Source organism: Nyctibius grandis, chromosome 4 (assembly GCF_013368605.1).
Source record: "Nyctibius grandis isolate bNycGra1 chromosome 4, bNycGra1.pri, whole genome shotgun sequence".
Taxonomy (NCBI): domain Eukaryota; kingdom Metazoa; phylum Chordata; class Aves; order Nyctibiiformes; family Nyctibiidae; genus Nyctibius; species Nyctibius grandis.
Window position 1 is genome coordinate 74,463,575 of NC_090661.1, and position 16,354 is coordinate 74,479,928.

At 45.1% G+C, this 16,354-nt stretch overlaps 1 protein-coding gene across 2 annotated transcripts in view; it reads left to right on the forward strand.

Moving 5' to 3' along the window:
• The window catches only part of SNCG (synuclein gamma), a 28,128-nt gene that overhangs the window by 2,673 nt on the left and 9,101 nt on the right, over positions 1–16,354 (forward strand). Inside the window, exons 2-5 of one of the 2 annotated variants that reach the window (XM_068398629.1) lie at positions 7,140–7,222; positions 9,029–9,182; positions 14,267–14,308; positions 15,173–15,300. In XM_068398629.1, coding sequence (XP_068254730.1) covers positions 9,062–9,182; positions 14,267–14,308; positions 15,173–15,300 — 291 coding nt within the window. In that variant the 5' untranslated portion in view covers positions 7,140–7,222; positions 9,029–9,061. The remainder of the gene's footprint in view (positions 1–7,139; positions 7,223–9,028; positions 9,183–14,266; positions 14,309–15,172; positions 15,301–16,354) is intronic. The other variant, XM_068398630.1, reaches the window with a different exon arrangement.

The window sequence follows — 16,354 nt, forward strand, 5'->3', positions numbered from 1 at the left end:
TTTTCTACAGTTTAAAGGCTGAAATGCCCTGGCTTTAGCAGCAGAATATTCATGGTGTGTACAACAAATTATAGGCATTAAAGAATTCAGAGTAAATGCACAGCAAAAAAGAGCTTACAAACATCCATTTTTGTGTGGCTTTTGCAAAGTAGCTCTGTGAATCATACTTTGTTCCCATCAAAGTGAAAGATTTTCCTGAAGCAGTCCTTCAGAGAGGTCAGGATTATTGAGCATTTTTAAGAATTCTGGTTTGGGTTGTCATCTCTGGATCTCATGCCTGATTTTTTTGTGCATTTTTAATTAGTGTTACAAAAGCATGTGCCAAGAGCTGCTGTAAAGAGCTACCTCCGTCACCACATCCTAATAATAAATTTTTAAAAGGCGGTGGAGCTTGGGTGTAGTTTTCTTACTGGTTTTGCTTTACTTTGATGGTGCTGCTTTTAGTTTTGTTGCTATCATAAACTATTTTTCTTTTCTCACTGTCTTGCAGGGTGATGCACCCTGGCATTTTTAAGAATAAAATGAAGGAGAATGATGCTCCACTGACTGAACGGGTGGGAATTCTGGTGCAGGACTGCTAGATCCTTTCTGGTTTTGAATGATGAGATGCACAGCCCAAAGTTCAGCACATCTTGTAGAGCATTAAATGTAAAGCTTTTCTGGAGTCATTCCAATGCCAACTGAAAAATAGAGGATAAAGTCTCTCTAGGATTTTGGAAGGCTTTGTTATTAACAGCTGTGGATTTGCATCTCCTTATCACTGGTCAGATCTGGACCCCTATACTTCTGATGGCCCCTTTTTTATGCTTAATGGAAGCACCTAGAAAACTGCAGAAATGCCCTTACTGACCTGTGACAGACACAGCTGTGTAAGAGCAATTAAGCCCTAGGACAGTGACAGTGGCACGTGGGGCAAAGCAGAGAGAGATTTTGATAATTTTAAGGGCAAAACCTGCTCTTGCTGTTGTAGTCACTTCTCTAGGGAGATGAAATCACAAGTTCTGGACTGAAGACTGAAAGAAATACGCAACTTCCCTGTGTTCCTTCCTGCTGCTTTTATTTCAGAATTGTGTGCATCCTGCTGTAACGCGTGTTAATGTGTGAATATTTTATGTGCCGTGTTTCACATACAAATGTGCCTTTCTTACAACTGGATGTGACCTAAGTGTTATGTATATTTACTTAATAAGACCTGTTATTGGGAAGGAACTGAAACAAATATGAGACAAAACAAACAACAGGCTTGTAACCTGAACTGCTGTGTGATCATGGCTTGCAGAAAAGTGATTATTGTGCTACAGATATTGAAGTTGTCCCACTTGTGACCAACTTCCAAACCCTTTGGGCTTGTCTTTCAATATATACCTTTCCACTTAGTCTTAACTCGGCCATTAAATCTTTCTTCTTCATGGATGTGATATCTCCTAGAGTGCTGGGGCAATGTTTCTCTGCTGTCCTCCTGCCTCAGAACGTCTGCTGCTCCTTCAGGTGCAAGAACCCGTTCTCTGTGCCTTTGTAACACTGCTGCCTATGAGTGCAGCAATTGGGAGGCACAGATTGCTCAGCCATTTGCGAGTTAATAATTCAGCATGACTCTCTGGTAGCAGTTATGAAAGATGTTAAAATATTGAGCATGCTGGGGACTGACGTCGCTTTCCTTGTGATGGGCATAGCATAGAATGCTGCTGTGAACACATGGAAGATATGAACTATTCAAAGGATCCTCCTTAGTAAACAACACTAGTTAAGATTTCTGTCTAATAACTGTCCTGATTTGGGGTGTCTGAATAACATACCCAGGTTATACTGTTGGTTCATAGCATTTGATTTATTGGCAGACTGAGCTGTAAGTTTTCTTGCTTAGCATCTGTAGAGGAACAGGGATGAAGAGTACCCATTTAGGAACATGATGCATCCCAACTTTACCTCTTTTTTTGAGCTGGTCCCTCAGCGTGGGATAAGGGAAAACGGACATATAAGGTAATTTGCTGTGACGATTCGCTCATTGCCTTCTGAGATCAGTCTCTTCTAGGAGGTGCCTGCTGGATGAGAAAGGCAACTGTGCACTGGCTAATACACACAGATACATCTTCACTGTTCAGTTGCCTCATTTAGGCTTGGTGTACCTTACAGAGCTGGATACTACTGCTGGAATGGAAGAAATGGGTGAGACAAATCGAATTTAAAACATATTTTGGAAAAAGATTTGGAAATAGGTGTTACTCCAAACGCGTACTTGAAACCCTATGGGTATGCGATGTGGTAATAGCGGTGTGGATATCACAGAATCACAGAATCAGTCAGGTTGGAAGAGACCTCAGGGATCATCGAGTCCAACCGTTGCCCTTACACCACCCTGTCAACTAGACCATGGCACTAAGTGCCATGTCCAGTCTTTTCTTAAACACATCCAGAGATGGTGACTCCACCACCTCCCTGGGCAGCCCATTCCAATGGCTAATAACCCTTTCTGAAAAGAAATTCTTCCTGATGTCCAACCTGAACCTCCCCTGGCGAAGCTTGAGGCTGTGTCCTCTTGTCCTATCGCTAGTTGCCTGGGAGAAGAGGCCGACTCCCACTTCACTACAGCCTCCCTTCAGGTAGTTGTAGACTGCAATAAGGTCACCTCAGAGCCTCCTCTTCTCCAGGCTAAACAACCCCAGCTCCCTCAGCCGTTCCTCGTAGGTCAGACCCTCCAGACCCTTCACCAGCTTGGTCGCCCTCCTCTGGACTCGCTCCAACACCTCAACATCTTTCTTGAAGTGCGGGGCCCAGAACTGGACACAGTATTCAAGGTGCGGCCTCACCAGTGCCAAGTACAGAGGGACGATCACTTCCCTAGACCGGCTGGCTACACTATTCCTAATAGAGGCCAGGATGCCATTGGCCTTGGCCACCTGGGCACACTGCTTGCTCATGTTTAGCCAGCTGTCGATCAGCACCCCCAGGTCTCTTTCCGCCGGGCCACTTTCTAACCACTCTTTCCCCAGCCTGTAGAGCTGCATGGGGTTGTTGTGGCCCAAGTGTAAGACCCGGCACTTGTTCTTGTTGAACCTCATGCCGTTGGTCTCGGCCCATCTATCTAACCTGTCCAGATCCCTCTGTAGGGCCTTCCTACCCTCCAGTAGATCAACACTCCTACCCATCTTGGTGTCATCTGCAAATTTACTGAGGGTGCACTCAATCCCTACATCTAGATCATCTATAAAGATATTGAACAGCACCGGCCCCAGAACTGAGCCCTGGGGAACACCGCTAGTGACCGGCCGCCAGTTGGACTTTACCCCATTCACCACCACTCTCTGGGCTCGGCCATCCAGCCAGTTTTTAACCCATTTAAGAGTCCACCCATCCAAGCCCCGGGCAGCCGGTTCGTCCAGGAGGATGCTGTGGGAGACAGTGTCGAATGCCTTACTGAAGTCTAGATAGACTACATCCACAGCCCTGCCCTCATCTACTAAGCGGGTCACTTGGTCATAGAAGGAGACCAGGTTGGTCGAGCAGGACCTGCCTTTCATGAATCCATGTTGGCTGGCCCCGATGCCCCGATTGTCCTGCATGTGCTGTGTAATGGCACTCAGGATGATCTGTTCCATCACCTTGCCTGGCACCGAGGTCAGGCTGACAGGCCTATAGTTCCCTGGATCGTCCTTCCGACCCTTCTTGTAGATGGGCATTACGTTTGCTAATTTCCAGTCAGCTGGAACTTCTCCAGTTAGCCAGGACTGCCGGTAGATAATCGAGAGTGGTTTGGCAAGTTCATTTGCCAGTTCTTTCATTACTCTGGGGTGAATCCCATCCGGGCCCATAGCCTTGTGGGTGTCCAACTGGCACAGCAGGTCACTAACCGTCTCCTCCTGGATCATGGATATGTTTGGAGCTGCCCTGATACTTCTCAGAAGTTTCTAGCAGTTCTCAGAACAGCTAGTCAAAACAACCCACCCCACTTGTTCTCTCTTTTGGCAAGTAAATTTGACAGGTGACAGATATTGTTCCTCCACTCTTGGTCCCCAGTCATGAGTGGCTTTTTTCTCCTGTGTCCTTATTCATGAAAATACTTTTCCCTCAAGTAATTCTGAGAAATGCTTCTTCAAACTGTTTTCAGTCTTGAAAGAGTAGATATTGCTAGTTACACCAGATTCATTGGTATGCCCTGGGATCTTGCAGACAACTGTCAGGACTACTCTTGCCTTGTCTGGTAATTATAACCACTGACATTAAACACAGCTCTTAACCCCCTCCAATGTTGCCCACCCTGAGAATTCAATGTCCCATTTGCAATTCCATAATCAAGTTGTCAAATAGCATCACTGTCTTCTGGATAAGCTGCGTAAGATGTAAAATCTCATCTTGGCCCCTTTCTGTTTGTTTGGAGTCAGAGCCCTGCAGCTACAATTTGATAGGAGATGGGTGACCACACAGCAAACAGTGCCAAACAATACGCTTGATAAATGACTTGTACGCACTTGGAAAGCAAATGCATTGGCTATTCCAGTCAGTTTCTCTCTGGAGAAAGAGCCCTTAGAAATTAAATTTTCGGTGAATAGATTCCATTGTTTGTTTGTTTGTTTTGTACTTTCACAGATTCACTGCCTGCTCCATAATGCTCTTAAATCTATGTTATAGCCTTAAATTCAGAATGTGAGTATTTACAAGGAAAAAAAAAAAAAAAGCCTTGGAAAAAGTTTGAAAAGCTGGAATTATTTCCATAAGCATATGTTGCTTTAGATGCATGTATCCCAGCTCCAGATCTCTGAATCAGACTGAATAACTGAAAGGATTTTGTATCTGGAAGATGAGTAGGACAGTTTTGTTGATAGCTGCACAGCAAGGGGATAACTTCTCATTAGGGATTGATTTTTCAGATCCAGAAAACGCTGTCTCATTCCCTTCCGCTGCCGATGCGCACACGTGCCTGTGCAGCAGCTCCAGGGAAGGGGAGCACGGGGAGAGGAGTGGCAGTAGGGGGGCTGCTGGGCTAGGAAGGATTCCTTTCTGTGGTCTGTCCTTCAGAGGAGGAAGATGAATTCTTGTTGACTATATTTTTATTAGTTTGCTCAAAAGCTATCAATGGTATTCAACGGCAGAGATCAGTCAAGAAAGACTGCCGTGTGCTGTACTGGCAGCACTCTGCTCGCTGTATGTGTGCCTTAAAAACGGCTCATCCGTCAGCCTTCACGCTATTCATTCCCTGGCAGAGGAAATTACTCGTTAACTATGCAAACGTACATGCAGGGATTCAAGTCCTAAACTGTTTGCCAGGAGGATGTCAGACAGAACTGCTTGTTTTCGTTAGGGCATGAAAATGAATGATCTGAGACAGTTCTCCTTTCGGCATTTTGACATTTTCATAAATGGGGGGGAGAGAGAGAGAGGAAGGATTTCTGTTTATACAGAGCAAAGTTTGATCTTGTTAATGTTAATATTATTCTCCATACAAAAACTTCCTGAACAAAGGATATTTACCAGCCACAAAAGCAGTCTGTCTTTCCTTTCCTTACCTGTCTTTCAAACATCATGCACCATTTAAATACTTCAATAGAATATGACCAAATCCCACTCCTTTCATCCAGCAAGATGCCTTTGTCAGCTGTCTCCAGCATAAGTTCATTGTTAAAGGATGACGTTAAGGTTTTGTTGCAATTGGGAAATTTAAAGAGGGAAGAGACACAAATTAAGTAAAATCCCGGTTTAATCTGTTGCAGACAGAGAAAAAAGTCAGGCAGTAGAGGAAGGGAATCTTGATTTCTGCTTTGGATTGTTTTCTTTCCCTTGCGCCTGTGCTTTGGGGATAGGTAGAATTGAGTTAGACTTGTCTTGCCCGTATTGCAGAATGACTGGCAGGCATTGCACAGACCTGCTTCCAGACCTCAGCCACCAGCAGCCAGAGAGGGGTTTAGGCGTGCGGAGGTGGGAACTGCGCCTTTCAGAGACTCTCCAGCAACTACGGTGTTATGTAGCAAGAGACCTGACGAACACGCCTGAGCAGACAGAACTCAGACTTTAAATGAACAACGGTTGGATGGTTTGTCATTGCACAAATCAAGACAAGACTTTCTTTTGGTATTATGCAGATCAGCTAAATGTTTGTGAGATGTGAATTTGTTTGCAAAGTGATATGAATGAAGGTCAATAGAAAAAATGGGAACTTACTGTCTAGCTTAACTGACTTCTCCCCTGTGTCCCAAGGTAGATAACAGAGAAAAAGAGGTTGCTGCCAGGTGAGGCGGGAACTTGGGTTCTCTGAATTGCCTGCTGGAGGAGCTTCTCTTTAGCTGCTGATTATGTTATCTAATACAAGGGAAATATTGTTTTTCAGGCACAAAGTTGAGATCCTCGCAAAATCTGAAGGCCAAGGTTGCTTACGTTAACTCCTAGTGTTAGGTCTGTCCGAGGCAGGATTGGCAACAAATCAGAACTGAATCCTCTGCTTAGAATAGAAATGGGGTACCACAGTTGCCATGGGTGGCAAACGTTCAGGAGTCGTTATTGATGCTTGCTCTGTATAGATCACCTACGATGTTGTCCTGAGTCCAGAGCTTTCCTAAAAGGGTTTCAAGGTAAAACAATGCCTGTGCAAACTGCCTGCTGCCTTGGGAGGGATCCAACGGCATTTAAATGCCTCTTGTGAGCTCTTTCTGAAGGTCACCGGGAGAGGAGAAGGCAGGAAAGGAGTATCCCGCTCGGGTACTGGCTAATTCAATCTGGTGATGATTCATGTTTCACATCCCAGGATGTCTTGGTATTTCATGTATTTTTTACCTTTTATAGCAATGCGAAATACATAGAATTCAATGGTGCAAATCACAGTGACAGAACAAGAGCTTAACAAAATGAAAATACACTTCTCACTCAGCCTTATCAGGCTAGGCGTTCTCCTGAAAATACTGGTAAAGCCCATAACCCTGCGAAGCGCTGTGCTCTGCTTTAATGCTCTTTGAAAGCCTAGTGAGAAAGGAAATGGGCCCAGTAGCCATTCCCAAAGATGGCAAATTCGGTTTTTACCAAATGTAGCAAAAATAAGACTCCTGCCCTGTGCCTAATGAAATCAATGGGAGCCTTGCAACTGACTCCCAAGAGCAGCTAGCTTAAACCACTGGTTGTATGATACAATAAGATGTGTATATCTTCAATTTAAGAATACCCTGGGAGGAGAAATGAGCACCAACTGTGCACCTTGGATAGCAGTCAATCAGCCACCTAAAGGAAATTTTGGAAGATGGTAAGAAAAACCTTTTTTCACTCCTTGCTGCAACAGTCTAGAACAATGAGAGCTCTTATAATAATTGGTGTGTTGTGATGGCCTTCTCTGAATCTTGCACTTTTTTTAATTAACAATTGATAAATTTATTAGTCTGTCAGAGATTTGGCTCCTCTACATTCAAATGGAAATCTGTTCTTCATTTTTAAGTAAGGAGACCCATTTGTGAGAAAAAGATTAAGAAATCTGTATGTTATTTTCCAAATCAACAGCCTTTCAATTGTGTCGGTATGGGGTAAGAAACACTCCCAAAAACTAAAGAAGTAAGCTTACTTCCACAGTAAGAACTGTATTTGTATACGTGTCTGCATGTATGTACAGACATGTCATTTTTTATTCAGACTTTTGTCCTGTCTCTGTAGTCATTCCCCATCTGACCCTTCCAGGCTGATAACTTGTGGCAGCAGTGGCTTATGGACCACTCCACTCCATGACGTTACGGTGTGCTGCCCTCCTGTATGCCATTAAACCTCTGAATTTCACATTCTGTTTGCCTGGTGAGGAAAAGCAGCCAAAGCTGGTCAGGGTTTGTGTTCAGAGACCAGTTGGTCCATGGCTTCCCTAGTTTCAGATATGGCACCATTAAATAATAATAAATAATCACCTTGTTGCACCAGCAATTGCTTTCACGGGTGCTTGCATTGAATTTCAGTTTGTTCTAGTGGGACGAGAGCTGATTTGGGCCACTCAGAATCTACTTCAGAAAACAATTTAGCTTGAGTTTAACTTCAAGCACATTAGGCTATCCAGCTATGGTTAATGATAATACGTTTTGGTATTTTTTCTTAGCGAGGCCTTGAGGCTGGATGAACCCTCTATGCTAACTGTAAGATTTCCACAGTCAGTTCTGAGCTGGATGATTTTCTCGCCCCGCTGTGCTCTGCAGCACAGAGCTCCGACGTGAGTGATGGCGGCGGTGTAAAACGGCGTATCACTCTGCAGCAGCGGAGCTCTGTCTACAGCAACTCAGAGAAACAAATAGGAAACAGGATTTCCCCCGACAGGCATCTGATTTTTCAGAAATGAACCATTGTAACGGGATGTGCAGCTGAGCAGAAACCATAATTTATACTAAATGCCTTGAGGGGCCAACTTCAGGCTTGACAAACATGGCAAGTGGGACCTCCAGCTCCCTTCACTTGAGCACCAAGCTCTAGCTGGTTCCTTTTTCTCTCCATATTTACTAGAAATAAGGTCCTTGTTACAGTTTTGTGCAGGATGGGTTCTGGTAACTGCCAGACCAAGAAACCTGACCCTGTTTGTTTGCTACAAACGCTGCCAGCTCTGCGTGCTCTCCAGCCTCTGGGAACCCTGGAGAGCTTGTGTTTGCCTCCTGCTGCAGCCTCAGGGAGATGCCCTTTCAGGAACTCAGCTCTTCAGATAAAAAGTCTCCCTCTTCACATGAGAGCATCCTTGAGTGAGAGCATTGCAGTGCATTTTAAAAGCTTTATCTGTCTGGAAATTTTCCAGACAGTCCCTTACCTACTGATGTCCTCCTTCTCCTTTCCCCCTCCCTTCTTAAATCTTCCCAAGCAGATCCATATCATTAATGTTTCAGTATCAGCTGTTCACAGGCATTGGCTACACTGCAGCACACTTCATCAATAAGAGCCGGCAAAGGCTGTGAGGTTTGCCACACTGCCTTCATCCAGCAGAGGAGTAAGAGCAAAGGCAGAGACTGACAGAGAAACCGAGTATCCACGGAGGGTAAGGCTGCACATTGCAGTCCCGGTCTTGAGGTGCTTTTTGCTGCTGTCCCTCCCTCAGATTGTCCAGGCAATACTCTAGCAAGCAACAAGAATGGATGTCTTCAAGAAAGGTTTCTCCATTGCTAAAGAAGGTGTGGTGGCTGCTGCAGAAAAGACCAAGCAGGGAGTGACAGAGGCTGCAGAGAAGACTAAAGAAGGGGTGATGTATGTAGGTAAGAGAGAACTATTTTCAGTCTACATTTGAGCATGAACTGCTGCATAGATTGTCTCTGAGAGAGTCTGGGGAAATTATATTGTGGCTAAAGCTTGGGTGTGAACAGCAGGAGGTCTGGATAACATCTTCAGTTCTGTCACAGAGTGGCTGTGTAAGCCTGGGGTGCCACATCCTTCCTGTGCCTCAGTTTCCCCAACTGCAAATCAGACATAGAAACAGCCACTACTTCAGGGGAGGCAGAACTAATGCAGTGTTAGGCAGCATATGCCCAGGTGGAAGGTTTCTGTTACGACTGTTCACTGGTGGTTTGCAGGCTGAGTCATTCAGTCTCCAAGCATCCAAGCACTGCTGATCTCTGCCTCGCCTCCACGCTGCGAGACACCCTGATGAGGTCCCTGACAGGACCCAGCAGCATTATTAAGTGAGGATTGCAGGATGCATCTGTTTCCCCACAAAGATACTGTTCTGTCCTAAAATCCTTCTCTTGTTCACTGAGCTGTTTCATTCCCCATGCACACATTAATCTCGCTTTACAAGAGACACCCAAATTCATTTTGCCCAAAGGATAGGATCTGGAAAACAGCACGCCTGATGTCCTGCTAGAGACCTCTCTCACAGTTAATGTGCTGTTTCAGAAACCTGCCCTTCAAGGTCACCCTCAAAACCTGCTACCTCCACTATCTGGTGCATATAATTATATGGCTGGATGGTCAGATATTCCAGATACTATAAAATCTATGAAGTCTTAGGTTCCCAAGACTGAGCACCTTGGTGCTGATTACTGCATCTCACACAGTTTTTTGTTTGCTAGATGTGGGAGTGAGGGGTTTTTTTAAGTAGGAAAGTTTGCATGCAGTCTGTTCCTGCTATCATGCTGCAGCATCTACAGGTGTATGTAGCTGCTATATTTAAAACAGTTATATTGACTATAGCTACTGATATATATTTGTAAATTACAAATGAAATACAAATTTTATGTGTAGCAGATCTGGTAATATCTTCATCCCCAAATTTTAAACACTCAACTATTGGCATGCTGTGAATGAACATATGTAACGGTTCACATCTTAATTTGAAGCTGACTCGCAAGAAAAAAGGTAAACAGCAACCCTGTAAATAATTAAACTAACCACAGTAACCGAAACACCAGCCTGTGAAACATCACATCTAGGTGTCACATTGTGGCATCCCTACTGCTCCGTCTGCTTCCCGATTTGAGCGATGTCAGAAATGATTGTTCCAAATTTTTATACCTAATTCCTCACATCTCTGTTCAGTCACGTTGTACATCTGCATACTGTGACCTGTTTTTCATTTCTGCACAGTCATGAGGTACAAAGTCTGCTCATGAGATTCTAACCTTTTCAATAAAGTTTTCTAAAAGCCTTCTTAAAACCTAAATCTCTGAATGAGGATCAAATAAGGATCAAGGTGAAGATGAAGTGTTTTCTCCTTTTTTTTTTTTGGTTTGTTGGGTTTTTTGGTATACCACCAATTCCTGCCCTGTCATGCACTGGATAGTGCTTTGCCTTGGGGCTGATTCAGTTCCTGTTGCACACCGAGGGATGCTCAGCCCTCTGGGGAATATTCAGTCTTTCACAGGCAGGAAAAGTAAAGGCCAGATGCTGATTAGCTCAGAGGATTGATTTTTAAATAGAGAAGGTGGAGGCCAGGTATATCGATTAAAATGGGAGTGATTAGTATGTCTGTGACACCTTTTCTCACTCTGTGACACATGAAGGGTTAATCAGAGACCTGAACTGTTCCTTCCTTGCTCCTTCCTTTGCAGAGCTCTATCTTAGCAGCTTGGTCTGGAGCATTATGTGACGTAATCTGAATTTTTGGATGCTAGGAGAAAATAATACTTGTATAAAAGCTTGAGGGTCAGGAAGGGTGGGGGGACAACCCCTCAAAGCCTAGGATGGATTAACTGGATCCCAGACTTTTATTCAGGTTTGTGTTAACTCATCACTGACTCTCCAAGGAGGATTCCAGATGTCTGGGCACAACCACCACATCTGGTGAGTCACTTGCTGTTGCCCCAGAAGAAAAAAATGCTCATGCAGAGGGGTCTGCCCAAGGCAGATGGTGTCATTAGGGCTCTGCGGCCGCCTCATCCCTGCACTCGGAGCCATGCAGGTTCAGTTCCCACAGCCCATGCCGGAGCCCGAGGTGCCCCCCTTCTGTGCTGGCACTGCAATGCAGTCCACAGCTGGGCTGGCTAAAGGTGCTGCCATCGCCGGGGGAGTCATGAGCGTGGGGTGTTCCTGCCCCGCTGTGCGGCTTGCTGAATGTGTAGGGTAGGGAAGAGGGTGCACGGAAAGAGAGGAATCCTGTAGCACGGGCCACCTTTGCACTTGGCAAAATCACAGTCCGCTCTGCAAATTGTAACAGCCTCTGGGTATACCGAAGTGGCTGTGGGTTCTTGCACAGTTAATGTGTATCCAGAAGTTGATTCAATGGGCTGTCTTTTTCATTTGGTTTAAATGGGGGGATAAGTGATGCTGAAGTTAATTAATGAAGTTAATGCAAAACTGCATCAGAGTATTGAGTATAAGGTCATTAGTGCTGTTTTATACTATAGTTCAGGAAGCCTCAACAAAGAATGCACTTCTAGTTTTCCAGAACGGCTCTCGATCATGCATGTCACAGAAAGCCCCAAAACACCAAGCTCTACTTAAACAAAGTGACTCCAGCACGAACTCTTGCAGGACTTACAGCACATCATAATATGCTTTTCTACTACAACTCCTTTCCCACTGCACAGTGCTCCACCGCCTCGGTCGCACCCTTGCGATACCAAAGCTCTTACAGATGACTCACAGTACTCAGAAGAGGCAGGATGCATGAACTTTTAATTCTGTGTACACAAGCCGCAGGCAAGGACTAATGAGTGAAATGAGATTGAGCATCAGGTGATTGCTTTCTGCTTCAACAGATGCGGGTTGCTGGAGAGGGTACATGCCGGAAGGTCAGATTTCATGTGGTGCATAATGGATGCCGAGCCTGAGTCATGGGGTGTGGCTGGGAGATGAGGAGAGCTCTCCTTGGCAGTGGCACTTCCCACTGCTGTTGCTTCTGTCGTGGAATGGATTCGGGTATTTTTGTTCTACCTGAACCCCTCCTTTCTGGAATTATTTTCCATCAGACAGCGTGGCACCCACCCATTCCCCTCCCTCTGCAAAAGAATCGAGCCCAGGTAGTCATCTTAAATCAAAAGTCTGGAAAAAAACCAGACAGAAGTACAGCTCTTGTCTCACTGAGCGTGTTTACTGCAAAACTGAAACATACGCAAGGCGAGTACAGCAGGTTATATCCTTCGCTTACCTAACAACTGCTCTTTGACCAAAAAACAGCAAAGAAGGGCTAAGCTTCAACATCTGTGTCTGACGTGAGGAGATGTTGTATGTCAAATCAATATTGTGGCGGTCTTTGATTGGAATGGCACTGGGGGGGGAAAACTGAAGCGGGATGGCGTCTGAATTGAACTGTGTGTGTTTGGCCCATTCAGGAGCTCACGTTCATGGCTTGAGACTTGAGCTGCTCTGCTCACTGCTGTGCTTCTGTGCGCATTTGTGTATCTTGGGCATCGCTATTGAATCCAGTTTACTGCAGTGCACACGTACCATATGCATCATTAGGAACTGCAGTTTATAGCAGTAACAAGTATAAAGTACAAAGATTTAATCTCTTTAGTTTTGACACAGTTTGGGAGGGTGGAGTGAAATGTTGAGAGCTTATTGTGGTAGAACAGCTTTGTTCTGCCCCACGCAACCATTACAGCCACCAAAATAAATCAACAATTGAGAATTACATTCAATAATACATAACATGTATCGGGCAGAACAGAGCTGGGCTGGATCTGTTGTTATCAGGGTGCTGCACCTGTTTTGCTTTTCAGGCTGTTAATGAGCAAGGTGTGGTTTGTAGCTGATTTCTCCCACCACACCCGTGGATGCTCCAGTACCTCTGGAGTTAAAGATCTGCCTGGCTCTCTATTTCTGTCATTGTGACAGTTGGCTGTAAAAATCCTTTTGTTGTGTCAGTACGGGAAACTTGAAAAGATCCTGTATAGGTGCAGGTGATTTACAAAATACAGTAAAGTGGGGACCAGTGGAGCCTTTTGGCACATGTTTATTTAACTTCCAACAGAGAGAAATTTGATCCTTTATTTTTCTAATGTGAAAAAGCATCCAGTTACTGTGGGGGCTACCCATCTACCATACGATTTGACATATGTGCCGCAGTGTACAAATAGATGGGATGTATAGCAGGTCACTTCAAGCTTGGAGGAAAGCCCCAGAGATTAATTATTCCTTAAGGGCTGCTTGTGTTGCCAACTGAATGCCCTCACATCCTGTTAGCTTTTCTGCCTTGAGAACAGCGAGATAAATTACAATGTAAGTACATATATGGTGTATTTTCATAATTTGAGATAAAAACATCTGCATTCTGTGTATCACCGCAAGCAGGCCCTTACAGCCTAGGCTGAGGCACCAAAATGGGAATCTAGTAAGTAGGTATGTAGTAGGTGGGTGGTGGTTCTGTAAACTCAGCCTCAAGTTTCTCCAGAGTCTTTATGAGAAGTATGGAATGAAGCCTTAAATGACCACTGCAGCCACGTATCCTGCTGAAAGGCAGGCGAGAGTCACGGATGTGACTCCTTGTCTTGAAAGACTGAAGTAGGTGAGATTTTACCAGGTGACTTTATTGTACGTTCATTTTTACAATTAGCTTAACATTGATTTGCCTCCACTCGACTGTTCTTTTCATTTTAGAAATACTCCAGGGATGATTTTTCATGCTTCAGCATGGTATAATCAAGATTTTTCAGGTCTAGGCATCTCCAGACAATTTGCAGTTGAAGTTATCCAACTCCCAACACAAAGGTACTCGTTGGCTTTATTGAGGAAGGAAGCTGGTCCCTTCTGCTGGCTGTGCCAACGGCTTGTGTCTTAGCAGAGGTGCCGGCAGCGCCACAGCTCCCCCCTGCACCTTGTAAGAACAGAAAGCTGTCCGTGTCCAGAAACCAGGGTTTTTTTTGCCAGGTGGCACTGATGGACCGTGTGTTTCCTTTCACAGGTGCCAAAACCAAGGAAGGTGTAGTGCAAAGTGTGACCTCAGGTAAGAGCACAGACCTGAGAGAGATGTGGAAATCTGTGATGTGTTGCTGGACCTCTTGATAAGGCCGTCACTCCTGCCAAATGGAAGGTCTCTGAGGGACACCGCTGACCTGCGTGACCTTCCCTTCGATGAATGGAGCATGCTTGCCAGGAGTGATGGGTCAGGGTCTGGCATTTGCAGCGCACATGGATGGGAGAAAATATTTCATCAGTAGAGGAGGTCAAAAAATCTAACAAATGTTACCTGGCAGACTCAGACGATTCACAGCAGTTTAGACATATCACAATGCACAAGAGTGCTGCCCAGCATGCAGAGACGATTTACTTGCATCAGGTCCTGTCAGGCTAAAAGTGTGGTCTTTGGGAGACTCCTGTCAGGCAATCACAGAGTCAGGGACCCTAAGGGATCTTTCTAGGTATTGCAAGCTCCAAGGCTGGGCAGCCTCCTGAACTGCCTTGAAGAGATGAATGGATCCTTAATGACTAAATTACTTTTTTTTTCCCCTACCAAGGTGTATTAAATCAAACAGAAGGTACCCAGAGAGAGGTCATATGCAGTCTGCAATGCAGAATACCTGATTTGCACAATTGTCTCAGTATCTTACAGTGAATTTTTCATTCTCCAATTGCCCACAAAGACTGATAGGCTGCAGCGCTGCTCTCTGAGCAGCATTTTGAGTCAGACAAAATGCTCATGTACATGATCTAAATTCAGACATGATCTCATATAAAAAATCCAAATAAGGACAGTAGCAGGACTGATTTCTTCTCTTACCTCGATGCAATTGTTTTATTGTCCCAGTGAATTTGGCAGCCTTTTGGCACTGCCTAGTTCATTGACTTTCTGCTTTTGTTGAAATCCCAGTTGCTGAGAAGACCAAAGAGCAGGCCAATGTGGTGGGAGAAGCTGTAGTAGCCAGTGTGAACACAGTGGCAAACAAGACTGTAGAAGGAGCAGAGAACATCGTGGCCACTACAGGAGTTGTAAAAAAGGTACGTTCGTTTCTTTGGTGATGTGCAGAAGGGTCATCTTTGGATTACACTTAAAATATCTGCGAACATTTATAGTTGATGGTTTTACCTATTCAGTGAGAGATTTTCAGCAATATCTGCTTTTAGATAATGCTTAATATTATTATATAATGCTTAATATGTAATCACAGAATCATTTATTTTGGAAGGGACCTCTTGAGATCATCTAGTCCAACCCCCTTAGGGTCAATGAGAGCAGGCTGCCCAGGACCGTGTCCAGTTGGGTTTTGAATGTCTCCATGGATGGAGACTCCACCAATATCCCTGGGCAACCTGTGTCAGCATTTGACCACCCCCACAGGAAAAACATAAGAGTTTTCTTGTGTTCAGATGGACACGTTAATCGATTTGTGCCCATTGCCTCTTGTCCCATCAGTGGGCATTGCTGGCAAGAGCCTGACTCCCTGTTTTCTTATGAATGTAGAAAAGCATTTTTCCCAGGAACTTGAGTAGAATTGCGGCCAGGCTGCAGTGAGCATCTGGCTGGAGCCAGAGCTCTCAGGTGTGCTGGGTGTGAAGGAGCAGGAGCTCAGCGCTTGCCCTCACACCTGGCCGGTGCCCATGCAACACGGGGCCTTGGCCCTGGCAGCTCTGCAGGCAGCAGAGGGCAGCAGCAATTCAGGCAAAGCCCCATCCAGGCGGAGGGCCTGACCCTCCTGCTCTGCTCTGTGCTGGTTTTGACAACAACCAAGCGCTTGTTGGTAAGGGCCGTGTGACCCAAATCGTGTACAGATTAAGCCAGATTCAGACAAGGCGTCTTCTGTCCTCCAGCCTAATTTGACAGACTGGGTTGCTTCAAGTGAGGGGATTAAGGGACGTGTGAAGGAGCAGAACAGCTCCCTAGATGAAGGCAAACTTGATCATTAGAGAAAACACTTTCAATGGGTGGTAACAAACAGCAACCATTTGTACAGTACACGAGGCTAATATTTGGCAGCTCTTTGGTAAGCCCAGCTGCGTTTGCCCTCTTCAGAGAGCTGTGGTCAATAGCGTTGATAGAGACATGAGCTAGATG